The 26,733-nt window shown below is 39.1% G+C and overlaps 4 protein-coding genes and 1 pseudogene across 5 annotated transcripts; all 5 read right to left on the minus strand.

Annotated features, from left to right (window-relative positions):
- Positions 1 to 11,156: 11,156 nt before the first annotated feature.
- LOC126629222 (membrane steroid-binding protein 1-like) lies at positions 11,157 to 13,061 on the minus strand. The gene is made up of 2 exons (XM_050299182.1): positions 12,671 to 13,061; positions 11,157 to 11,731 (listed from the first exon to the last, which is right to left on the minus strand). Exons 1-2 carry the CDS (start codon positions 12,973 to 12,975, stop codon positions 11,386 to 11,388), a joined length of 651 nt encoding a protein of 216 aa, XP_050155139.1. The 5' UTR covers positions 12,976 to 13,061; the 3' UTR covers positions 11,157 to 11,385.
- Positions 13,062 to 13,703: 642 nt separating this feature from the next.
- On the minus strand, positions 13,704 to 14,267 carry LOC126630301 (F-box/LRR-repeat protein At3g48880-like). The gene has a single exon (XM_050300390.1). It carries the CDS (start codon positions 14,265 to 14,267, stop codon positions 13,704 to 13,706), a length of 564 nt encoding a protein of 187 aa, XP_050156347.1.
- Positions 14,268 to 14,335: 68 nt separating this feature from the next.
- Positions 14,336 to 15,023, minus strand: LOC126629223 (F-box/LRR-repeat protein At3g48880-like). The gene has a single exon (XM_050299183.1). It carries the CDS (start codon positions 14,946 to 14,948, stop codon positions 14,361 to 14,363), a length of 588 nt encoding a protein of 195 aa, XP_050155140.1. The 5' UTR covers positions 14,949 to 15,023; the 3' UTR covers positions 14,336 to 14,360.
- Positions 15,024 to 15,393: 370 nt separating this feature from the next.
- On the minus strand, positions 15,394 to 17,945 carry LOC126629723 (F-box/LRR-repeat protein At3g48880-like; annotated as a pseudogene).
- Positions 17,946 to 18,071: 126 nt separating this feature from the next.
- LOC126629722 (DNA mismatch repair protein MSH3) lies at positions 18,072 to 24,672 on the minus strand. Of its 2 annotated transcripts, none has more exons than XM_050299826.1 (13): positions 23,524 to 24,672; positions 23,096 to 23,287; positions 22,829 to 22,993; positions 21,821 to 21,919; positions 21,481 to 21,732; positions 21,057 to 21,308; positions 20,825 to 20,956; positions 20,462 to 20,722; positions 20,288 to 20,359; positions 19,504 to 19,653; positions 18,832 to 19,305; positions 18,389 to 18,714; positions 18,072 to 18,290 (listed from the first exon to the last, which is right to left on the minus strand). In XM_050299826.1, exons 1-13 carry the CDS (start codon positions 24,511 to 24,513, stop codon positions 18,227 to 18,229), a joined length of 3,429 nt encoding a protein of 1,142 aa, XP_050155783.1. In that variant the 5' UTR covers positions 24,514 to 24,672; the 3' UTR covers positions 18,072 to 18,226. The 2 variants fall into 2 exon arrangements, with proteins under 2 accessions (XP_050155783.1, XP_050155784.1); XM_050299827.1 differs by having other exon boundaries at positions 18,072 to 18,294; positions 23,524 to 24,670.
- Positions 24,673 to 26,733: the final 2,061 nt, after the last annotated feature.

Consider the following 26,733-nt stretch of genomic DNA (forward strand, 5'->3'; position numbering starts at 1 on the left):
GGCGAGGCCACATTTCTTGCAACCCTAATGTTGAATGAAGGGGAGGAGAAGCACGGGCCTTTGCCGAAACAAGTGGAAGACGTCCTTGTGGAGTTTGCGGACGTGATGCCTAAGGAACTTCCAAAGAAGTTGCCACCAAGGAGAGAGGTCGACCATGCGATTGAGTTGGAGCCTGGTGCTAAGCCTCCCTCCAAATCACCTTATAGGATGTCGCCACCCGAGTTGGAGGAATTGAGGAAGCAACTCAACGAGCTACTTGATGCTGGCTACATCCAACCCTCCAAGTCCCCATATGGTGCACCCGTCTTGTTCCAACGCAAGAAGGATGGTAGCTTAAGGTTGTGCATTGACTATAGAGCATTGAACAAGATTACCATCAAGAACAAGTACCCACTTCCGTTGATCGCCGACTTATTCGATCAACTTGGTGGAGCAAGGTACTTCACAAAGTTAGATCTTCGATCGGGATACTACCAAGTGAGGATAGCCCCTGGAGACGAATCGAAGACGGCGATGGTGACCAGATATGGATCGTTCGAGTATAAAGTCATGCCATTTGGTCTGACCAATGCCCCCGCAACATTCTGCACATTGATGAACAAGGTATTCCATCCTTATCTTGACAAGTTTGTGGTGGTTTACATTGATGATATCGTTGTCTATAGCAAGACATTGGAGGAGCACGTCAAGCACTTGTGCATAGTGTTCAAGACCCTTCGGGAGCATGAACTCTATGTCAAGAAGGAGAAATGCTCCTTTGCCACAAAAGAAGTAGAATTTCTTGGCCACAAGATAAAGGAGGGGAAACTTATGATGGAAAAGGGCAAGATCAAAGCCATTCAAGAGTGGGAACCGCCGACCAAGGTACCAACACTACGATCTTTTCTGGGGCTAGCCAACTACTATCGGAGATTCATAAAAGGGTATTCAGCCATAGCAGCACCCTTAACAGACCTTCTTAAGAAGAACAAGGCATGTGAATGGACGGACCGGTGTCAAGAGGCCTTTGAGAGGTTGAAGAAGGCCCTAATGGAGGAACCTGTACTAAGGTTGCCCGACCTTAACAAGCCATTCGAGTTACATACTGATGCTTCCGACTTTGCCATAGGAGGAGTGTTGATGCAAGAGGGACATCCGATAACCTATGAAAGTCGCAAGCTAAACAATGCCGAGAAGAGGTACACGACCCATGAAAAGGAGATGACCGCCATCATCCATTGCCTTAGAGTTTGGAGGCATTACTTGCTTGGAACCCCATTCATCATCAAGACGGACAACGTTGCCACTAGCTACTTTCAAACCCAACAAAAGCTCACACCTAAGCAAGCAAGGTGGCAAGAGTTCTTAGCGGAGTTTGATTACAAGCTAGAGTACAAGCAAGGAAAGGAGAACGTGGTGGCCGATGCTCTAAGTAGACGAGTAGAGTTAATGGCTACGGTACTCAAGCCGCAAAGCCATCTCTTGGGCCGTGTCCGAGAAGGTTTATCACATGACGTCCAAGCCAAGAACATTGTGGAGTTTGTCAAGGATGGGAAGACAAGAAGGTTTTGGCTTGAGGACGGCTTGCTATACACCAAGGGCAAGCGGATCTACATCCCAAAGTGGGGAAGCTTAAGGAAAGAAATCCTTAAGGAGTGCCATGACTCAATGTGGGCAGGACATCCTGGCACTCACCGCACGTTGGCTTTGGTGAGCGATGCTTATTATTGGCCACAAATGCGGGATGATGTAGATTCATACGTGAAGACTTGTCTTGTGTGCCAACAAGACAAAGTGGAACAAAGGCAACAGGGAGGACTGTTGGAACCACTTCCCACCCCATCAAGACCATGAGAGTGTCTAACCATGGATTTCATCACACATTTGCCCAAGTCTGATGGATGTGGATCTATCTTCGTCGTGGTCGATAGATTCACCAAGTATGGCACCTTCATACCCGCACCTGTGGAGTGCACAGCCGAAGTAGCTGCACGCTTGTTTCTAAAGCACGTGGTGAAGTATTGGGGTGTTCCGAGGAGCATAGTCAGTGATCGAGATGCTCGCTTCACGGGTAGATTTTGGAAGGAGCTCTTCAAGCTACTTGGCTCAAAGTTAGACTTCTCCACAGCTTTTCATCCCCAAACTGATGGACAAACGGAGCGGGTTAATGCATTGCTAGAGACTTATTTGCGGCACTATGTTAGTGCCAATCAACGAGATTGGGCTAAGTTACTTGATGTTGCCCAATTCTCTTATAACTTGCAACGTTCGGAGTCGACGGGGAAAAGTCCGTTCGAGTTGGCTATAGGGCAACAACCCTTGACCCCGAACACGGTCGTGACTGGCTACATGGGGAATAGTCCAGCCGCTTTCAAAACTGCTAAGGAGTGGCAATTAGCCCACGAACTTGCTCGAGCTCATTTGGAGAAGGCTTCAAAGAAGATGAAGAAATGGGCAGATCGCAAGCGAAGGAATGTGGAGTTCCAAACTGGCGACCAAGTCTTTGTGAAGCTCAATGCGTCTCAGCACAAGAGTACTCGTGGCCTGCATAAGAGGTTGTTGCGGAAATATGAGGGACCATTCCCTATCATCAAGAAGGTTGGCAAAGCCGCGTATGTTGTGGAACTCCCACCCCGCCTCAAGTTTCACCCGGTGTTCCATGTGAGCAACTTGAAGCCTTATCATGCGGACGATGAAGAACCAAGTCGAGGTGAGTCTCATCGAGCACCCCCTTTGATGACGGAGGCATTTGACAAAGAAGTGGAGAGCATTGAAGCCAAGCGTGTCGTGGTGCGACCAAGACAACCAAAGCATGTGGAGTACTTTGTCAAATGGAAGGGGCTACCATACTCCGAAGCAACCTGGGAGAAGGAGACGTCCTTATGGCAATATAAGGACTTGATTCAGACATTCGAGAGGCAAGAGTCGACGAGGACGTCGACGGCTTAAGTGGGGGAGGATGTCACGGGCCGCATGTTAAAAACAAAGAAAATGCCCAAGACATCATATATCTAATCCCATGAAGCCATGTCTTCATGGAAGCTTCTGGAATGTCCCGGAGAAATCAAGAACGTGGCGGAGCATTCAAGATAATCTAGGGCATTCCGGAACATTCCACACAAGTGTACGTATTTAAGCCTCACCTAGAATAATCTAGATTAGGCAAGTTGTATCTAGAACTATGCTAGATATTTTTGGATGTAAGTAGGGGATTCTAGAACCCTCCATTGAGGAGGTGACTTAGGCCTATAAATAGGAGGTAAGGCCATTTGGCCAAACCATCCAAGAATTGTAAGCAATTGTAAAGTTCTCTTAACTTTCAATACAAAGCTTCCTTTCTCCCATCTTCTAAGCGATTTTAGCATTCTCCAAGCTATCTTAGCTTTCTTTGTGATTCGATCCGGGGAAGCGAGGCTTCGAAGGCTTACTTAGCTTGTTCGTCGAGGTATTCAAGTCTAAGTGCCGCACGGGCGGAAGGCTTAAAGAGTCATCCCGTGACACTAGTATGACTAAAAACGATAATTGAAAACTAAATTCATAGAATCAAAATAAAATGGGGGTTTTGAACTTTAATCCTTGAAGAAGATTAAAATTCAATAAAAATCTGGTGTTAGATTGGATATTGATTTTAGTCCTCTAATGTGCACTTAATTCAATTCATATTACATTTTTGTTTTAATATTTAATAGATATCTTATTTAATGTCATTACATTAAAATTAAAATTTATTATTATACATATTTTAATTCATTAATTTTATTTTACTTCCTCTAATTAGTGTACCTAAACGTTCGTATCATAATATATTTTACTAAATTAATTAGTGTACCGAAATGTCCGTACCTAAACATATTATACTAACTTAGTGTACCGAAATATTCATACCTAAATATATTGTAATGAATTAGTGACACATAAGAAAATATAGAAAAACATAAGTGTACTAAAAAATCTCTATGAAAATATTTTCTTATATAAGATACTTACCATAATGAGAATTAAAATTTATAATATTTTCATAAGATTTAATTTATGAACACCATAAAATTATAAATAAAACAGAGAAACATTGAATACATATGTTGACATTAAATAGAGTCTAGGGACTAAAATCAAATTTTAATCTTGTATAAAACATTTTTCTAAACTTTATCTTATTTAAGGATTAAAATATAGTTTTCTAAAATAAAAAAGACACTTTCTGGACCAAGGACCATTTCATCATCTTCTTTTGGACGGAATGGATCTTTCTTAACATCCAGATAACGAACGACCATTGGCGTGCTGAGTGGATAAGCCTTGTCCATACCAAATCGCTTTAGGATTTTTTCAATGTAAGCTAATTGGTGGACCAAAATTCCACTAGCACAATGCTCGATCTGCAGGCCGAGACAAAATTTTGTTTTCCCAAGGTCTTTCATTTCAAATTCGTTTTTCAGATATTTAGTAGTTTTATTGAGCTATTCAGGAGTTTCAACTAGGTTCATATCATCGACATATATTACCACTATAGCAAATCCAGAGTTGGATTTCTTAATGAATACACAAGGGCAAATGACATTGTTGACATACCCTTCTTTGATCAAATACTCACTGAGACGATTATACCACATTTGTCCGGATTGTTTTAGCCCATACAATGATCGCCTTAATTTGATTGAGAGCATGCCTCATGATTTGTTAGTTGTTTTAGGTGACTTAAGTCCTTCTGAGACTTTCATATATATGTCAGTATCTAATTCTCCATATAGATACGCGGTGATGACATACATAAGTCGCAGGTCAAGTTTTTCTGAAACCACTAAACTTATTAAGTAACGGAACGTAATTGCGTCCATTACAGGAGAGTATGTCTCCTCATAATCAATTTCAAGTCTTTGCGAAAAACCTTGTGCAACGAGTCATGCTTTATATCATGCAATCTCGTTTTTCTCGTTGCGTTTCCTTGTGAATACCCATTTGTAACCCACGGGGTTTACACCAGGTGGGGTTTAGACTACTGGTTTAAAAACATTTCACCTTTCCAAGGAATTTAATTCTGCCTGGATTGCATCTTTCCACTTAGGCCAATCTTGTCTCTGTTTACATTCATCAACAGAGCGGGGCTTAATATCATCACTTAATATGATTTCAGTGGCTACTGCGAATGCGAACATATCGTCGATGATTATTTCATTATGATCCCACAATTCATTAGTACATGCATAATTTATGGAGATTTCTTTGCTCTCATGTACTTCTGTCTCTTCAGGGACATGTGTCTCATCAAGGACATTTTCTTTTTCTGGATGTCCAGAATCATGAATTGTTGATTTGTCATTCATTCTCTCTTCCTGAATGATTTCATTTGGATTCAGCTGTACCCTTGTCTTTCTATTTCGAGGGGCTGAATCTTTTGAACCTGGGGGTTTACCACGCTTCAGGCGTGCACCAGATGAATCATACGCTGCCACTTTATTTTGTCCAACAGGGACATCAATTCTTGCAGGTGCATTTGCAGCTGGTATATGTGATTTTGTCACTTTCATAACATCATTAAATGCATCTGGCATTTGATTGGCAATGCTTTGAAGATGAACAATCATTTTTACTTCATTTTCACATTGAATGCTTCGAGGATCAAAATGAGGGATAACCTTTTTAGTGAATGGAGCAAAACAGATATAAAATATTACAATTTGAAATTTTCATCCCATGACTTTGAAAATAGGATCATGTTGTTTCCAAAGTCTACATTCATCTGCCAAGATTTTCATTCATCTGCCAAAGATTTCAATATTACTGTGGGCATTCATTACCCACTAGCATTTTCAACATAAACCTTTATAACTAGAGCAATGAAATGCAAAAAGAGAGCAAATAAGAACAAAGTCTATTGGGTAGATACCCAATATAGGCACATCCAAATGCAAAAGAGAGGACTCTTCTTGCTATCTGCATGACTTTGGTCGGTAAGAAATTTTGTAAGGAAGATTAGCAGCCACACAAAAGAGTGAATGAAATTAATCATTTGACGCAAAGCACACACTTTTCAAGATTTTGCGGAAGAAAATAAAAAAGCATCACACACTTTTATGGTTATATTGCAAAGATGTATATATATATATATGGCTCGTTTGACAGTACTTTTAAAATAACTAAAATTGTTTTTTATGAAAGTGCTTTTGAAACCAATACCTAAGAAAAATGCTAGTGTATCATGGAAAATCACTTGAAGTGCTTCCTGTAAAAACGCATAATTGATGCTTCTTGCAATAAGCACTTCAAGTCATTTTGGAATCCAAAACACTTTCATCAAAAACATTTTTAACCATTTTAAAAATACTTCCAAACAAGCCCAAACTTAAGGAATTAAAGTTTCTTTTCTTGCAACCAACAAATAAATCTAGACAAACATAATGGACTCAACACGTACAAGTATCCACTTATGAGTCGTACGTCTGCAAGAAGGATCTTCACAGCAGACTTTCTTCTCGTAGGCAATCGCCCTTGAGCACCTATAAGTGGCCATCTGGACCTGTTTGTAGTTCATTATGTTAGTCTAGATATCGTTCCACCTCAATTCTCGTAGGCAATCGCCCTGAGCACCTATAAGTGGCCACCTGGACCTGTTTGTAGTTCATTATGTTAGTCTAGATATCGTTCCACCTCAAAAGTTATATCATGATATGTGTCATTACAATTAAACGATAGATGTAAACATTGTAAAAAAAAAAAAAATTAGATGAAATAAACAAAAGATAAACAAAAAATTTAGGCCTTTTATGTGCATATTTCAGTAAATCATTCTCAGTGAACTTGGAACGCACGAATTTGTGCTTTCGACATAATTCCAAGTTCGCAGAGAAGGAATTGTCACAAACATCTCACTGGCAATTACTGAGCCCAGTTGAAACTTACACGTGGAGCTCGAATGATACATAAACAAAACAAAAACTCTTGTTTCTGTCAAAATCCAAAACTCCAGACTTTCTCTCCCTTCATTTCCTATCATATTGGTGATCTTGATCATAATGTTGAGTATTTCTTGGTCTGCCTTCATTTTTTATCATATTATTTTTAGCTGTTAGATCTTTCACCCAAAAATCAAAATTTAACGGCTCAAATCCCGGTATATATAATATACCTGAGCATAAAAAAATTTCGCTGTTAATCGAGGATGAACTGCCTGTTGGTTTTATGTTTTTTTCTTTCTTTCTAACTGTTGGTTTTATGTTTAGTTAAACAGAAATGACTGCCTACATATATGGAGTCATGCAATATTCACACACAGAAACTTGCAAGAGGTAGCATATACGAACTAGATAATTTGGTATTAATTTTGCTAAACTCGTGTAATTGACATCGGTAATAGAAAACTTGGAATCTCATCAACCTATGTACTATACATTATAAATACAAAAAAATTACAAAAGGAATATATTATAATCCAACTATGAACCATCAAGTGAAAGCAGTTGGTGCCATCAAGTTAATTGTGAAGCGGATTTGGTCCTCCAGGAACAAGCCGGTGTGAAACTGCATGGATCGGGTTGATCTTGTTCTTCATCATCGACTCCATAGATTTTAGGAACATAGGAAAATACTTGCTGTATATCGACTTCTGTTCTGTATCTCCATTAGAAGCTTGAGTAGTAGTAGTTATCGGTCGACAGCTGCAAATTTGAATCACTGCTAACAGAAAAATGACAACTAAAATTGGGATTATGGGCTTTTGAGCTTTCATGGTTTGTCTGATAAGAAAAGCACAAGAGATATGTGGTAGTTTGTAGTGTTGGTGTTTGTCAACAAATCCTTTACACTACTCTATAAATAAAGGAGCACGTTTATCCACGTTTATCCAATTGACAAAAGTCGACTTTGCAGGAAGTCACTTTCTGCAATGTAATTGTAAGCTGGCCACCGTGTGTAGCTCCTATATGTTAACAGGCACAATTGACTTATCCCCCAAGCTACAACTTTGTCTTAAAAAAAAAATTAGATGGAACTGCAAGCATATCAATCGATCGTTCTATGGTGAAATTTTCCTTCTCTTTTCCTTCGGGAATCGATTAAATTATGCAACTGGTATGGACTGTAGAATTACGTAATCCTTTTTTATTTCCAGAGACATGTTGGCTATACTTTGTCTCTAGGAGGAAGTTGTGGGACAGATGCGTGAAAAATTTCAATCCATCCGGACTTTTTGTTGTTATGATTGCATTATTTTAAATACAGAAGATGAATTTTGACTGCTTTTTCGCGTGAATACGACGTGCAAGACGTGTAATTCATTCATTGCAGCATAAATTTGACCAAAATAAAACGCTTACTTACTGTAACATTACAGACAAATTCATGGTGTCAGCAAGCAGGTTGCTTATAAAAAACGACACTGAGATAATGAGATTGATCCATGGAAAAACAAAGTCGGTTGACATTTCTGTTTGTTTGCTTATGTATAAGATATGACCTAATCCATGTTTTTTATATGTTCATACATTTTCTTTCTCAACATTTGCAGCAATTGACTAAACACGGTTGTATTATTCACGATGCAAGAAAAAAAAAATGAGAAGTTTGAAATTACGAGGCCGGCGGTACGCAGTTTGGAATCTTGACCAAACTTGAAGAAATAAAATTGACCATGTAATCTGATAGCGAAAGTGGATCTGTCGATAAACTTGTTGACCTGGTTTTTTCTCAGCTCTTGAACTAAGAACACCGGCAATCAGGTGACTTTGAGATTCATTCATTCATCCATTGTTTTCCAGTCTATTCTATAGCGCATAATCGAACGATCATCCAAAAATCGAGTAGTGTAGTGATTCACAGAGTGGTTCCGCTTTGATTAATTTCTGATCTATATATGCACCAAGTATGATGCAAACAAAATCATTAGACATTCAAAAAAAGGAATCAATTACTTTACATCTTCGATTTACAAAATTATGACACAATAATGCGATAAATTTAACTACTAATTGGTTCGATGAAAGAACAGAAGAGAGAAGAAAGTTTCCGTAAAATCTCCAGCAGGAAGCTGATTTTTTGAGCTTTCCTTGTTCTTTCCAAGAACCGACTGTATGATCTGTGACATAAAATTCACTCAGTTGTGAAGTGGATTTGGTCCTCCGGGGACAGCTTTGTGAGCAACAACATTTATTCCGTTCATCTTCCTGTATCCAAATCCTGCAGAAGAATGAGAACCGGCACCAAGGCGCCGTGCAAAGAGAGACGAAAACTCGGCTCTTAGTCTTGATTCCGAATCCTTGCTGCCATGCCAGGACCAGGTGATGCGCCGGCAACTCGAAACATGAGCTAGTGCTAGAATCACAACAAAGAGCATAATCACAGGAGAGAGTTTACAAATTCTCATGACTCCAGAAACTTAGCTAGAAGGCTTGAACTCAAAGGATTAATTTATACGAAATTAGGCATGCTTTTGAATTGTTTTTTTTTTTCCATTTTTTTTTATTTGGAAGGAAAAGATGAGGCAGCCACTGGTATGATAGAAGCCAAAACTAACAATCAATCATATATATATATATATATATATGAGAATGCTTGAACACTCATTTTCTAATCATTGTTAGGGCTCAAGGAAAAAAAATGAAAATAAATAGATAATCCAATGAGAAAAGACAACACATTAAACCAAGAAGCTGATAGAAGCAAGCTAGCTGATTTGTTTGATGTTAAGATATCGGGAGGGACACGTATTGTTTTAGTACTATGTAAAAATTGTAACATTGTTATGAAGAAACAAGATCTGCTTTATAACCGGTTGTACGTAATGAGAGAGATAGATAACTGCTGAAGCCTGAATCCCTCGTTATTAAGGCAAGTCATTAAATTGTAGTAGCTAAGGGGCCAGGGCATTTAATCAATTGTACAACATTTTAAATACAGTACAGTTAAAAGATATGTCAATGGTCAGAAACTTCAACTGCCAGCAGTAGACATTGAAAGGTGATTGTGGTCCAAAAATGAAAAGACTGGGATCCTGGATTGGTAATATTTGGTTTTCAGTGAAAAAAACAGAGTACGAACGTGAAATGCACATTCAGAGCTAGAAACAAAATGCCTGCACAATGAAGAATCTGAAAAGAAAAAAAAACAAAACTGTCCTCCGAATGAAGATCAGAAAAACAACTTTTGATGGAAGGAGCTTATGCTTGCTTCCACAGGGACACCGATTTTCGTGTGCCACGAGAAGTGGAAAACTTTGAAACAATAGGTACATAACATGTTTCTCCTGCCTTGAGAGACATCAAAATCCATATCTACGCGTATGGTTTCTTATGGGTGGCTTGTCGTGCCATTAGGGTAATGCGTTGTATGTTCGAGTCGTGGTGCCGGTAGGGTAATGCATTGCCGTGCCGGAAGGAGAGTCTTTCCTCAGAAGGACAAGGTGCTCGAGTGACAACCAGCAATCTTTGATTGAATAATCAGTGTCATTGTAGTCTTGGATTGTTTACAATGATGTAGCATTGTGAAGGGACTACCCATGTGAGAGATGTTCTGAGTTTCTAGCATTTTTGTTCTCTGAATGAACTTGATATGAAGTGTGTTGATGCACAAAACCGGATGATCTTGGAACAACGTAAATCCGACCGTGAATCTGCAAGTAATGTAAATGACACAAGAGTTATCGTGGTTCACCCCAAGGTTTGGGCTACGTCCACACTGATTGTATTATATTTCTCTGAGAAGTGAGGGAGAGAGAGAGCTCTAAGAGTGAGAGCGTTGAGAGAAGCTTCAGAAATGGCATCTGAGGGTGAGAATGAGCCTCTCCTAATTGTGAGGGTGAGGGGTCCTTTTATAAAATAAGGACTCCTCACTTATTACATATTTGCCCATTCCTTTATCACATAATTACATTTAAGTCATCCGAGTATTTATACGAGGTCTAAATACGAGGCCCTAAATATGGTATAAACAAAGTGAAATGTGGGCAGCCCAATTCCTCCGGGCCACAAGCTATTTTGCCAAATGACTGGAACCCTAAAGACATGCTTATCTCTCGAGAAGATATTCGACAGAGTTATCTGATTAGAAATGCTCTCAAACAAAGTGAGACCGCAAGAGGGCAGATGAACCAAAACATAAGGAGTTTCAATTCTTTTGAAAGAGATGACGGGCTTGGAGCAACCCCACAGTATCTCCCTAACAAAAGTATTAGGGCAGAATACTAATTTCGTACGTACGAATCATCTACATATAATTCCTTAACCGCGCAAAGGACTCACAGAAGTCGAAGATGGATGATTTATTACACCACAACTTAAGCACCCACGAAAATCTGATTATAACAGGAGTATCCTAGGCTATGAAAACAGTAACTCATGTTTGCACAAGATTCACCAAATATGCAGCAGCCAAACCCCAACTTCGATAGTACCTAAATGGTTTTGGGATTTGCAATTACTCTTGCTTAGCTTCAGCACTGGATGAGGTTTCCTCGGATTTAACAGCTGGACTATCAGATGGAATATCTTCAGCAGGCTTAGTAGCTTCTTGATCAGCGGCTTTAGCGGTTTCACTAGTGGATTCTCCTTCAGTTCCCGGAGCTGTGCTCTTAATAGATCCAACCTTGACATACTTGCTCATGAACTTGTATTCCCAATCCTGCAAGGCCTCGAGTTCAAACGGACCAAGATCCGAGATATCACCAGTCAGATCTTTCTCTTCAAAAGACATTTTAGCAAGAGCTCGGCTAGCATCTTTGCCTGCGAACAGAGCATACGGCCCACCAGGTCCATAAAACATCCTGCAATGACGATTCAAAAGTATATAAATTTGGATCCGTAAAGAGAAGACAACATTAGACAAAGTACTCGTCGTTATGGAACTATTTGTTTCACATCACTTATAATAAATGACATGGATGATTAAGCAAGAGCTAAAAAAGTGTATTCTACATTCATACAACACATTCATACAAAGCCATCTAATCTCACTCAACAAGTTGTTCTCAGACGAAACACCTGTAACCCTCAAGAGGAACTTCGTTATAAACTATGAAATAGCCGTACAAAAACCATTCCCAAAGAAAAGACTAAATGAAAGCATGCACAGAAGAGCTGGAAAATGTAAAAACTTTGGGTAACAAACAGTTCCAAACACTTCTAATTTGCGACGACAGAACCCTTCAATGAAGGGCCTTCATCCCTTCATTTGATATTACTTAAGCCAACACTCCCCGAAAATACACGATGAGCTTGGAAGATATTACTTTTGATCAAACCCATTGTAAAAATCACATTGTTAATACTACATTCAGATCAGCCAACATAAAACTTCAAAATTCCATGATCTTAAAAGCTGGAATTATATAATTACAAACACAATATTCCAGATGTCCCAAGGTTTAACTTTTAAGTGAACCCAAGGCCGATGGATTACAAATCCAAAAAACATTGAAAATTAAGCCGGAAATTTCCCAAACCCAGAAGCTAAAATTACAACATAACAAGATAATCAGTAGCTGATGAGTTAAAAACAATATACAATTAACAATCCAGAAGTTAAATTATCATAAATCCATACACTTCGAAGCTAAAACACCCGTTGACCACAAAATTACATGAAAAGATATAACCTTTAAGCATAAATATCAAAACCACAGAAACCAGAAACTAAAACCCAAAATTAAAATTAAAATTAAAATTAAATTAATAAAAAAGAAAAAGAAATATCCAATTGGCACCTGCCCTGTGACACGTCATAGATCTGACCCTTGACAGCCATGAGCAAAGGCTTCTTGGGATCGGTGCCATCGTACTGCTTCAATTCGTCTTCGGTGATCTCGCCAAGCTGGACAGGGGGCGGGAGAGGCTGCATCTCCTCCATGTCCCTGTCCAGCTGACGGTGGTCGTGGGACGACCCGAACAGCCCCGACGCCACGTGGTAGACGGCCACGAGGAGAGCTAGCACAGTGAAGAAGGTCGTCGGAGAGAGGCCCGTGTAGGCCACGATCGCCTCTTTCAGTGTTTCCCACAGTTGCAGAGCCATTTTTGGGATTTTAGAGAGAGAAAGTGGGATGGGGGAGAGATAATGAAAAGGCGATGAGATTTTTATCAACTCGGAGTTAAAAAATGGTTGGGGCGGCTAAGTAACGTTAATTTGGGTTTTGTTTAGTCTTAATTGGTCCCCCTAGTCCCACAACCACTCCCACCAACTTAACTTCTTTTCTTTTTTTCTTTTTTTTTCTGTTTTTTTTTTCTTTCTTGAATTTTAATTTGTTGTTGACCTTACTTCTAATTTACCTCTCTCAAGTATACTCTTAAGAATAGTTAATTACACTTTGCCCTCTGAAATTTGTGGCATGTAAATATTTGGTCTACGGGTTAAGAAATTTGCAAAAGCAGCTTTAATAATCACAAATTGTTACATTATTATTATTATGGTGTAAAGATGAAAATATTATATGGACACACGCTTTTGACGCACTTTTGACACACGTTTTGTGACTCATTTCATTGAGGCACATTTTGACTCACTCTAATCGTCTATTATGAAGCTTAACCCACTCATCACCTCTTAGTGTAGACAATATCGTTTGTTAAAAAAATATTAAAAACAAAAATAGAGAATATGGACCAAATTTAATGTATAGCCGCAGCCTGCAGCCTAACACGTGAAAATTGAAAGAATCAACCAAGTTTGGTTTGTTATACCAGAACAAGACTCGACATTATTATATTTTTGTATATCGCATATAATCCTTCTTCTTTGATTAATCAAACTGCTAGTGATTTCACCTCATCTTCTTTCCACAACCCTTCTTCGTATCTATACCACCTCACGATCCCTTCGTCGTTTCTGTTCCTCATGCACATGACGCACGACGAGTCGTCGTCCTGCATGTGCATGCATGTTATAAATCTTCGTAACCTCGAAGCCTTGTGAACAACGGATCGATCAAGCTCTTTAACAATTACAACATCCTGACCGAGCTGAGGGATTTCAGCCAAAACAAGGCAATGCGATACATTGAGAACTTGCAGGTTCTGCAGACCGTCTAGCATCGTGGTTAAAGCGTCCTTCACGAACATTGAGCATCGAAGGCTTAAAACCTTGAGGTTTGGAAGATATTTAACTAGTTCTAAAGCAAAGTTACAAGTAGGATTCGTGGCGCCTATCAATTTTAGCTCGCTGAAATATTTGCAGTTGTTTGAAATCGCCTTCAAGAGGACGAGAAATTCGGTCCATTCTATGTTCCCTATTGTCAGGGATTCAAGGTCTTTCCAACAGCCGATGGCCTTGCGGATACCATCAATCTCTATTTTGTTCCAGGATGGCATGACTAGTCGCTTCAGATTCGGGCACCTGCGATCGATAATCAACACAAAACGTTAGTCTAAGGGGCCGTTTGAGACTACTTCTTCGGAAAGTATTCATAATATAAGCCGTTTTGCTAGAATTAGTTTTGTTAGAAACACCGTGAAGTTAGGCATGTGCTTCTCTAAAAAGTAGTTTTTGTCAATGGTCGCGATCAAAAAATTGTTTCTTAGAAGAAAGTCTGGAACAAGTTTCAAATACTTAACGTACCTTTCAGCGGTGTAGATGAAGAGATCATTGGGAACATATAACTGGAGATTAAAAATCAACGTGGTTATGTTCCTGTGGCTGAGACTCAGAGAAATCTTCAAAGCGCGACTCAGTGCCATCTCGGACCGGCTGCAAACATAAACATAAGGTTTATCTGGGGTTTTGATGAAATGTGATTTCATCGTCGACAAATCAAGCGTGTTCCAAAGCCGAGGATCACACAGAGTCGAACGCCACTTCTTGCAAACGGCACTACAGTTAACCTTTCCGATGGCGGAAGATGAATCATCAGATTCAGAGGTGTCGTCGAAGCAGTCTAAAATCTTCCACAATATGTCAGCATTCAGGTCTTCCCATCTTCCCAAAGTCATACGCGAGTTATCGCATGACATTGTTTCTCGACTTCTTTTTTTTTTCGTTTCTTGATCTTCCATTCAAGCTTTAGTCTTATAATTTAATTTTTAATTAATCAGACGGTTAAGTTGTTAATCTGTGTGTTACCGATATTGTGGGAGCCAGGAAGTTCTTAATGCTGGAGTTGTATACGGTCAATTTGTTGGTGGGGGTTAAGATACTTAAGATGTATATTATATATATATATATTGAACAGAAGCCTAATTCCAATTCCAACGGGAGTAGGAATTAGCTTTCCTGTAACGATATGTAATTACCAGACCTAACAGAATAGTAAACATAATAACAATAGAAGTATAGAAATAGCTTAACGCACAAGGAACAATAAGCCCACGACCGATACCCGTCATAAACTATAGGCTCGAGACTTTTTCTTTTTTTTTTTTTTTTTTTTTCAAGCGATATTCTAATATAATCCAAATTATGAAAGGAGGGGATTCGATCTTTGGTGCAGAGAAGGCAGCATAGTGGTTGAGCCAACTTGCTCAAAGACTTTTGAGTAAGGAAAGAAAAGTAATCACATTATGTACAGTATTAACACATATTACTCAGAAGAAGAAAAAGCACACACTTCAAGTGGTAGTCTTATGTGTCGATGGAGAGGAGACGGAGTTTTAATCGTTGACGAGGAAATACAGCCATCAAGGGGGTAAGACGATTACAAAAGCGAGCTATAGTTTCTAACCCACACTAAAAGTTTTAGTCTCATTCTCTTGCTGTAATCAACAAGCTAGGGAGCTCATCTCATCTTCTTTCCATAGCCCTTCTTCGTACTTATACCACCTCACGAGTCCCTCGTCGTTTTTGGTTCTTTGGTGGCTGGGTTCGGTTGGCAAACCGTGTCAAATTCCTTGTGCCACCTGCCAGCCACATATACAGAATTACCGAAAATTAGTTACCGCTAGCCAACCATCTTCTTACCGTTGCCAAAAATCGGTTCAGCCAAAATTATTGGCTGGTTCGGTTGGTAAATGACACAACCGGTGATTTGCATTGCACTGCATTATTGGTCCCTGGACCTGAGGAAATATATGCGTACATCTTCTAACTCCAAATAAGGAGATACAACAGAAAAAAAAAATCATTTAAAAATAATATTGGAATGCAACGGTACTATGAATATGTGAGATCTACATAAAGCATCGCAGTACAATAAATCCCAAAGAAAAGGGTTCCACAAATGTTTACCTAAATTTGAAAGTTGATGAAGAAGAAGAAGATTTCTGGCAAAGATAGTAGTTGGCCGGATGACAGGGATGTGTGCATTGAAGAGAAGAAGAAAATTGAGAGAAAGCTGCTAGAAGTTGTGCATATATTTTTTACCCTAAAACTAAGGAGTCATTTATTTTCTAAATCCTAAAACTTAGGAGTGAAGCATGTAAAAAATACCTAAAATATCTAAATAGAAAAAGAAAAATGAAAAAAATATATATAGGTAGGTATAGCATACTGCGGGCATAAAATCAATTACCAAATCCATGCCATTAATTGTCGGTTTGGTAAAATGGCAACCGATTATGAAAAAAATACCAAAACTATACCTTACCATTATGAGCCAACCGATATGGTTCGGTCCGTAAATTGGTTTATGGCAAAATTTCCCACCCCTGCAAGTGTCCTGCATGCATGTTAAAAATCTTCGCAACCGAGAGGCATCTCGAGAATAAGCGGATAAGTTCTCTAACAAGTCTCCTAGTTGCAGTAGGCGGAGGGGTTTCGATTAGAAGGCAATGTGAGATGTTGATAACTTCTAGGTGTTTTAGGCCATCCAAGATCGTGATCAAATCATCCTCTAAGAGCATCGGGCAACGGAGGCTTAACACCTTCAGTTTTGGAAGATATGCAACTACTGTTGAAGCAAACAAACTATCACAAGGACCCATGATCTTCAGTTCACTAAAATTTTTGCAGTTCCCTTCAATCTCTTCCAAGAGGTACAGGGGATTCGCCATGCTTGGCATTGTTAGCGATTCAAGCTCTTTCCAGCAGTGAATGGCCTTGCAGATTCCGGTCTTTTTTATTCTGTTCCAAGCCGGCATAACCAGTCGCTTCAGCTATGGGCACCTGTGATTAAGTGAAACAACCTCATATTTTGCATATCCCAACTTTAAAATGCCTGGAGAAACAACCTCATATTTTGCATACCCTAACTTTATACGAGAAAAACGACATTACTTCCATAGCAATGGAATCTAAACGCAGATATGCAAACATTAACCGAAGGTAGGATTAAAGTTTTAAACTACAATCATAATTGGCAAAAGTAAAACAAATATTGAGATGAGAGTTTAATGAGTTACCTTTCAGCAGTATACATCACCCGATCATCGCTCACAAATAAGTTGAAATGGAAAACCAAAGCCCTTATGTTTCCCCGGCTGAGACTCAAGGAAGTCTTCAAAATACGAGTCAATGTCTTCTTGGACCGGCCATCATCATAACATAAGGCTCCAATGGTATTTTGATGAAATTCGACTTCAACGTCGACAAATCAAGTTGTTTCCACAGCAGGGGATCACAGCAAGCCAAGCGCCATGCCCGATAACTCAAAAATGTCGAAAGACTGAAAAATCTTCACTAGTATGTCAGTATCCAGGTCCTCCCATTTTCTCACAGGGAAGCCACCGTCGTCCATTTCACCAGCTTTCCAACGACCTCCAAGCAACCTTACTCCATCTCAATTTCTACATAAACAAGTAAAAGAAATCATCAATACTCAAAATCTACGATTCACTAAAACAAACTGCAATTCGACATTTACAATTCAAGGCCTACGCGTTCTAAAGAAAATAACGGGCGAGTTAAACGATCGCCTTGAGGAATTGTATTGAAGTCTCACGGTCACAGATGCAAAGTTAGACATCGATAAATGTCGAATCAGCAAACTCTTGAAACAGCAGAAGCTAATTTGAGGAAAGCTAAAGGCAAGAGACAAACAATTGAGGCAAATTTAGCTCTCAGACGAGCTAAGACACGAGTAGAGGCTATCAATGGATTTTAGATTTTTGTCATTTTTAGTCTGATTCTTATTTATGACATAAGATTCGGTTCAAGTGTTTTTTTGCTTTTTTTTTTTTCTCCTTTTTCGGGTCTGATTTGGGATCTTTGTATTTTTCTGCCAAATTTCATCCGTACATCCAAAATTAATGGATTAAACAAATATCACTTTCTATTATATATTCATAATAACTTCCCCCAATTTCTGGTCAATTACAAAAGACGAAAGCTGGAGATCTCGGGGAATACAAAGTTCTTCACTCAAAAAAATACATCCGCAGAACTGATGAGATTCGTCCTTCTAAATCCGTCCCCTTCGCTTGCTGTTGCTGTATGCATGACAGATCACTTCCGGTAAGGGCCATCTATCTGGGAAATAAAAGAGCATGAACGAAAATATCAGTAGTTCATGGTGCATTGTCATATAAACTAGCATATCAAAGCTGAGAAATTTCATCTTTACCTGCTTACTAATTCTCTTGCAATACTTCTTGTGTGATTCAAGTTCTCAACGCTTTTTATGGGGTCGCTGTCATCAAGTAATGTGGTTTTCAAATTCTTAAAGAATTTCTCGTACAGGGCACCATCTATGTCCCCTAAAATCGAGCTCCATCCCACACGAAGGCACTCGGGAGATTCCAGCATCACATCTTGCTCTTCCTGCTTTTGTTCTGTTGGCAGTGATTTTAGCAACCACTTTTTGTCATCCTTATTTCTTGTTCGGCTGCTTACTACTGCCTCCAACCTAGCAGCCATGACAGTCGCTCGTCTGATGCATGAGGAAGGTAGCTACAAAACATGGAATTCCCAACTTATATTACACTACAAAGTCATTGCGTTCCTATCAAAGGGAAAGGGAGAAATGTTTAAGATAGTGGGGAAAGAGGGCAAAGAGACAGGAATTACCTGTGCAAGCTCTGCAACCTTAAATCCGAAACTCCTCTCTGAAACACCAGGCACAAGCTTATATAAGTAAGTGACATCTTGATTTTCGGATTGAATGCCTGTCGAACCCATATCTCTATTTGACGTCAGATAAGAAACATGGTACGCCTCCACTAAGCCTGGGAATTCAGTTCTGATATGAGCAATTTTTGGGTAGTGCGTGACAAATAGGACCATGCATCTTTTCTGCTGTAGTAGATGATTTAATGTAGCATAAGCAATAGCCACACCATCGTGTGTGCTCGTGCCTCTCCCAAGCTCATCAATGATAACCAATGAGCGTGATGTACAATTGTGAAGTATATGTGAAGCCTCGCTCAGTTCTTCAAGAAAGGTGCTTCTCCCTTGGTGAATACTGTCAGAAGCACCCATTCGAGTGAAAATGCTGTCCAGCACATGCAGTTTTGCCGATGATGCTGGAACAAAGGAACCAACCTAAAAGAATCAGAAGTTCAGAACACACTTTATAATGCAACAGCTGAAAGAGATTCACTTGCTAAGGAGAACTGAAAGGGACTAGAGCAACTTGGTGAACATAACCAATTCCCTTGTATCGACCAAAGCATATACAGTTAAATTAGTCGGAACAATGATTTTACCTGAGCCATAAATTAGTCGGAACAATGATTTTACCTGAGCCATGATAGCAATGAGAGCAACTTGGCGAATGTAGCAACTCTTTCCACCCATATTGGGTCCAGTAATAATCTGACAATACTCCCCATCTGCCTCCAAATCTGTATCATTGGGAACAAAATTGTCTTGTAATATAGTCTCCAAAACCTGGTGAGAAATTACAGCTATTAAAGAGAATCCCACAACTCATGAAATATAGCCCCTTTAGTAGAAGAGCTGCTATACAATTTGAAATTAGCCATAAGACAGTGGATGAAACAATTTTATTTAAACGGCAGAGCCCTTCAATTTTAATAAATCTGATTTCTTTGGAACTTAGGCAAACCCAAGTCTCAGCCTAATCAGCGGAAGAAAGTGGTTCTTCCAATAGAGAGGTGAGACCTAACGATGTGTTGGCATGCGTGGTATATGAGCTGTAAAGTTAACTTCTAGGATTAGGAAAAATTTTAATTAGATTTTCCTATATTGACTTACTTTCCTTTTCATACATACCCTGTACAATTATAAATAACTCGGGAAATGGGAGGAGTAAATCACAAGAAAATTCTACCCTATTCTCTGTTTTAGCATTTTCTTAACATCAATCAAACATTAAAGAACATTTACAACTTTTTTGAAAAAGAAACGTTAAGATTGCTTACATATGGTATCATACGGTATGATATAGAAGAGATTAACCCAATATGCAAATTTGAAGCAACCAATAATATCAATACCACTTTGAGCATTCATAATAACAATTATAAAGTGTTCTTAAACCTAATAAGAGTTATATATGTACCGGATGACGACCAGAGGAGATGTGTATCTGGACCGGTTCATCATCATATACAAACATTGGACGAACATAGTTCTGCACCAATTAAGTTGACAGGATCATTTTTATAAGAGAACATAAGATCCAAATAAGTTATGTATTATAACAAGAAATTCTAATTAAACCTTCAGTGGATACCTTATTTCTTGAAAGGACAGCAAGTGAATGAAGACAGTCTAAACTGGCTAGTGCTTGAACAGCAGCTTGGAACTCAGCATAATATTTACCAAAACCACTTAGAAAGCTATCCCAAGCAGCACGACAAACAACAGTGAGTTGCTCACTTGCAAGAGCTAGATGGTCTAAAGCAGTCAGGACTTCAGGTGGGTGATACCGGACTGTCTTTTTGGTACTATTAATCTTAACCCAATTTGAGGGCACCTTTACATCTAAGGTCAACTGCAGGTAATCAAACATTAAATTTGATATCCAGCATGTATAACTTGCACCAGCAGTGTCTATATACATAAGAATATTCCCAAATGAACTTTAACTCAGTACCTCTATCAAGTGTGTTGTTCCAGACACGCTAAGGAATTCCAACTTGCGCATTCCAAGCTGTTTCCGGTACAAACTGATGAGAGAATCCAATTTCTCATTTGCCAATTGAACCTCCTTCCTTGCTTTAGCAACCTAATTAATTTTGACAATGTAGGATGAGAATAAATAAGAAGGCAGCATAAAGTACCCAAAAAATATAAGTGATTCAGTATGCGAAACTCATAGTACAAACCTCAGGAAATTGGCCATCAGAGATGATTAGGTTTAGTAGATCCTGTTTGTCAGCTGCTTCCTTGTTGAGGGCAGACAACAATTTTGCAGCTTTTCCAACTACAGTGGACGACGAAGCAGTCAATATCAACTTCCTCAACAACTCAGAGCGTACACTTTTTCCCCTCGTATTTCCTTTGCTTCCCTCTTCTTTAATTTGAAGTTGTTGAAGTTGTTTTCCAGCATATAAAATAGCTTGAATAACTGCAATGAACTGAACAGACCCCTTGATGAGAAACTGAACAAGATAGGTAAGGCAAAATACATAGTCGCACCAAGCACTAAGCACCAAATGCAACCAAATTTGTTCCAGACAATAACAAATTAATGATTTACAAAACATACAGCCATTCAAAATAGTAGGTTGGAGGAGAAGTCGGCATCACCTCAGGTGGAGTGGCAGTCCGATGAAAGATTCTTGTTATCCCACGTTGAATATCAGGCGACCGTCCCAAAGTCGTCAGAACTGAAGAAAGTATATAAGTCAGCTCTGGGTTCACATTTGTTGCAAACGAATCTTCCACATCTAGCTGTTCAATATTGTGAGGAGATATAGAAGACCCCATAGATTCTGCAATCTCAGAAACAGCATCTAGACGAGCAGAAATCATGGTTCGATCACATAAAGGGTGAGATACCTGTACCATTCAAGGGAACTATTAGCTACTGGAAAATGAAGAAATTACATCTCAAGAGAAAAGACAAGAGTTTACATGCAGCTCATACCCAGTGTCTAAGAAGCCTTGAACCAAATATGGTAAGAGTATGATTCATAGACTGCAGCAAGGAGCCAGACTCGGATCCATCAGCATTGTTCTTCAATACCTGAAGACATTGGAGTGTTTACCTAGAGTCAAAACTTGGGTATAAACGAGAAAGTTTTAAAAGGTGACTGTTGTAGATATCAGCATATAGGACAGGCATAATATCTATCATGAATCCATGATTACAGTATTAATATTATTCAAGAGTAAGGTAACTGTTAGGTTGATATTTGACGTATATTTTGTACCTCCTTTAACTATTAAATTAGCCTTGGTTTTATATAAAATAGGTGGATTTGACGTGTTTGTGAATTTTGTAGAAATCATAGTTCAGAGATAAATGTACATTTTCGAGAAGAATTACAAGGAAAGCACGAAGGAAGAGCGAAGTAGGTTGCTGCTATGCGTGATTTGAGATGGGCTGGAGTCTGGAAGATGGACCCGTGAAAATTTTGATGATTTGGGCTCTTATATATGTCCAACCTCATTAGTGGGATTTTCTTAATTTCAAATGGACCGTTGCTTTAAGTTCCTACAAGGATTTGATTTCCTTATTGCATGTTATAATCGTTGAGAAGTTTCACTATACCAACCAAGTATGCAGCATTTAATACTTTCCCTGCCGACACTAAGTCATCATGGTACAAGCAATCTTCCCCCTTTGCACAAATTTTGATCAATCATAGATATGTCATATGACCACTAAATACTAGTGGAAAATGAACACACAACACAGAATCACCAATTCCGACACAGAAATGTTGGTTATGGCAATAGAGCCTGAAAACCTGAACCAACTATCCATAGCTAGGTATAAGTATTGAAGTAAATTGCATCACTTTTTAAGAAAATGCATTCTTGTCAGCTATTCTAATATCAACCCTAGAATTGAGTGGAAATATAAGGGCCGTGGGGATTAATTCCTTAAAGCAAATTTCTTTGAGCACAACCCAAAAACAGAGTCAGATACCTCCAATTGCTGAAGTGCATTGGCCGAGAGAGTCATCTCCATGCTGCTTGAGAGGGGCCTAAAAGAAGCTCCTAGGCGCAGGATCCTTTCCAAACCAAATTGTTTCAGATGATAAATAGTCAGGGCCAATGCTTGGACTGCCATATTTGGCATGTTCATGAATCCCTTTAGAACAAAATGAAAAGAAAATAGAGTTAAAACAAAAAATGAATGACAAGAAACAAAAATTTGGGTCTTAATGACGATAAAATATCACAAATATCGTACCTCAATTCCCAAGTGCTTATTACTCTGTTCTTTCACATCTGTATTTACCTTTGGATGATCTGTTAAATCACCACCCTCCATGTTTTCATATAAAGACATTACTTCAGCGAAAGCACCACTGTCCTTGAAGCAATCTCGTGAGACACGCTCCACGCGGACATTTGAAGCCGGTCCAGAAAAAGCAAGTAACATCTAGTGACAAGAATCAAGCAGTAACATCAGCCGAACTTCGTAATGCAAGCTGGAAACTTCCTTCAAATGCTTGAAATCTTGGATTACCATTCTAAATTCGAAGGTTTTCACCTACCTCTAACTTGATTGGGATGCTCATGCTTCCAAGTTACAAACTTCCATCATTTTTCAGGAACTAAATAACTTAATTCTCTAACAAGAATCGTAATATTCAAAAACACCTACATGGAAAATACCTTATCTGTTTGTTTGGAGAGTGGCTCCCCAAGAAGCAACTCAGCAGGTGACAAGCTCAAAACCACAGCCTCAAGCCCACTCCTCATAAAATTATCATCAAACTCTCCATAGACAACGTCGCCCGTCGAAACCTCCACTGCCACAATTCCAATTTTCACTTCCACACCGCTCTCAACTCCACCATCCACATTTTCCACTGAAACGCTCTTGTCCACAACACAAGCCAAATAATTACTATCCCCACCACAGCCCTCCTCTTTTCCCCCCACATCCTCCGCCGCCTCCAGAGTCGCCTTCGTGTACAATGCCGACAATCCACGGTCAAATGGACCGGCTCGGTTCGACCCATGTGCCTTAATGGCGGCGGTTTCGGTCTGCTTCACCACGCCGACCTTATACCCGGCACCCACCAGCCTCCTGACGTGGACATTCAACCGGAAGGTTGGGACACTTGCGGTCAAGAAATTGTGATCCATGTGGGCATAAATCCCCAAAACCCTCGCAGCAATTTCGGCGTCTTCGCCGAAAAACCGGTACTTGTAACCGACTTCCACCATCAGAAGAACATCCGGGTGGCGCTTCTTCAATTCCACCACCTGCTGCTCCAAAGGCGTGAACTTGGCGGGTTGGTTGGAGGAAGGGGGAGGTTCTGGAACGTCGGAGGCGGGTTCTAGAAGCTTCTGGAGGAATTTTTGGTGGAGGGAGGGATTGGCTGCGGCGGGTATGGGGTTGTGGGTGTGAGGAGAGAGTTTGGGGAGTTTGGCTGGTTTGGGAGAGGAAGAGACGGCGAGGTGGGAGGAGATGAGGGCGCGTTTGGCGGGAGAGAAGGCGACTGTGGCTGTGATTTTGGGAGGTGGGGTGGGTGGGTCTTTAGGGTTTGACGGCGGCGATGAGGGAGGAAATGAGGAGGAGGAAGGAGATGAGGGGTCTGGGGTTTTGGGTTTGGGAGCGAAGAAGCGGGAAATAACTTGCTGCTTTTGCTTTCCCATGGCGGAGGAAGTGGAATCGCTGCGGTGGTTTGGGACTGAGGAGTGTGAGGGAGGAGGTCTGCTGTATAAACGGGTGGTTTGATTTGGCGCGCTCAGCTCACTCGGGTCGTATTAGATTGTCACACGGCATGTCGTTTATTCACCCACACCATTTTCAATAGCACGCATGTTGCTACCAAGTATTAAATAGTGACTTTGTCTTTTCAATTCTGATTAATTGTTTTGGGAGAAAAAAAGTAGCGCGAAAATCATTCAGCTCCTTAGGTTAATTGTCGTGTAGATTTTCATTGACAAACATATCAATAATATATCAATTTTATGTGGTCGAAACATTTGTGGTATCAATAATATGAATCATACATAGATAGTGATAATGTGTTGATATTAAATAGTTAGATAAATAATTGTTAAATGATGGATTCAGTCTTTTTCCGTAATATTTAATGTGTGATGCATTTTTCAAAGCTACTTTTGATATTAAAATCAATTAAGATCTCTCTCTCTCCCTCTCACACGTAGTTTCATAGTTGTGTTATGAGCTCAAGAGAGGTTGAGAAAGCATGGCAAAGGCACGAGGGGAAGAAAGGAAGGGGATGATAAAAGGCTTTGCTTAAACCACGTAATGCCCGCGGGGGGGGCGGGGGGGGGGGGGGGGGGGACAAAGTGACTGTGTGTCCACGGTATGTCCCATACATAAAATTGAGGCACAAAAATGACCAACGATCCTTCCACAGTCCAAAGACCCTCTGGCCTCTTCCTTCTCTTCTGCACCTTTCCCATGAATCTTATTTTATATTTTCTTTCATATGCATTAAATATAAGGAAAACTAATGAAAAGGGCTTGAAAACTTTGAGTTTTAATGATAAGGACAAAATAAAGGGTAAAGTGAATAGTATCAGGATTGACTTTTTAGTGTAAAAATGTGGTTTTTCGTTAAAGTGAACAGTACCGGGTGCTTTTCGTTAAAGTTCCCATTAAATATACACCCCTACTCCTACTGTTTATCTCTCATAAAATTGATAAAAATTAATTCATAGAACAGTATAAGTCTAAATCAAATTGTTGGTTTCTATTTTAGAATTATGCGCAAATCCGAGAGTAATGGTGGTATATAATTTATACATTTGATTCCACTTAATAAAATAAAAATTGATTGTAACATTTTTGTTATTTTATGTTTTAGAATTGAGATTTTGAAATTCCATAAAACCCCATTTCTTTTGGTTGCATACGTACATACATGAATTACCTGTAATTTGAGCCAAAAGAACCCTAAAATGCCAAAGGTAAATCCTAGTTGTATTTACACATGACTGGTTGATCTAGTTGACATGAAAAATCCCAAAAAAAAGGCAAAGATAAAGCAGTAGATAAATCTATGAATTATTATATATATGCAATGATTTGATGGTGGTTTTAAAATAGGGTGGTCTTGTATAAAATCAATACAAAGTTACCATATTGAAAATAGATCAACAATAGTTATGTTAATTATAAATAGGTTAATCATGTATTGTGACATTTAAATACATTTTAAATAAACAAAAATTATAGAATCTACCATTACAATTGGCACCTACTTCAACTGACAGCCCCTTTCTCATATTTTTCATATTTTGGAATGGGTTAATACGGGTCAGATATTGCAACGCAGTGTTAGTTTCATGATTCTATTTTTTACCACTTGGATTCAGACGCTGCATTATAGTGTCAGTTTCCTGGTTTCCTTTCTTTTTCATCACTTACACGCCTTCTATGCTTCATTCTTTGAGTGACTATTTATTTTTCCATTTTCCTTTTTTTTTGTTTTTTTTTTTACACATTCTGATTCAGAAACTACAACACAATGTTTGTTTCCTTTTTCTTTTTTTTTTCTTTTTTACATTTTGATTCAGACATTGCAATGTAATGTATGTTTCCCTTTTTTTTTAACATTTTGATTCATAAACTACAATGTAGTGTCATTTTCCCTTTTTTTTTTTTTTTACATTTTGATTTAGACACTGCAATGCAATGTCCGTTTCCTGGTTCTGTCTTTACATTTCTATTCAAACACTGCATTGCGTGTGTCTGTTTCCTGGTTTTCTTTTTCTTCCCATCATCATTTTCACATTTCATGGAGTCTCTCTCGACCCATAAAATTAATTCTTAAAAAAAAACTACAAATTTCATTGTCGATGCAAATTTCCACCGTCTTCAGTCTTGACGAAAATGTACCT

This window comes from Malus sylvestris, chromosome 7 (assembly GCF_916048215.2).
Source record: "Malus sylvestris chromosome 7, drMalSylv7.2, whole genome shotgun sequence".
NCBI classification, from domain to species: Eukaryota; Viridiplantae; Streptophyta; class Magnoliopsida; order Rosales; family Rosaceae; genus Malus; species Malus sylvestris.

Excerpts from the sequence above, each read along its gene's own strand:
- LOC126629222 (XM_050299182.1), bottom strand. The coding sequence starts at position 12,975 with ATGGCTCTGCAACTGTGGGAAACACTGAAAGAGGCGATCGTGGCCTAC. Across the intron at positions 11,732-12,670 it reads TATGACGTGTCACAGGGCAG|GATGTTTTATGGACCTGGTG; the intron begins GTGCCAATTGGA and ends TCGTCATTGCAG.
- LOC126630301 (XM_050300390.1), bottom strand. The coding sequence starts at position 14,267 with ATGCCATCCTGGAACAAAATAGAGATTGATGGTATCCGCAAGGCCATC.
- LOC126629223 (XM_050299183.1), bottom strand. The coding sequence starts at position 14,948 with ATGGAAGATCAAGAAACGAAAAAAAAAAGAAGTCGAGAAACAATGTCA.
- LOC126629722 (XM_050299826.1), bottom strand. The coding sequence starts at position 24,513 with ATGGGAAAGCAAAAGCAGCAAGTTATTTCCCGCTTCTTCGCTCCCAAA. Across the intron at positions 22,994-23,095 it reads ATAAGCACTTGGGAATTGAG|GGATTCATGAACATGCCAAA; the intron begins GTACGATATTTG and ends TTTGTTCTAAAG. Across the intron at positions 21,733-21,820 it reads CAAGGCTTCTTAGACACTGG|GTATCTCACCCTTTATGTGA; the intron begins GTATGAGCTGCA and ends TGAATGGTACAG.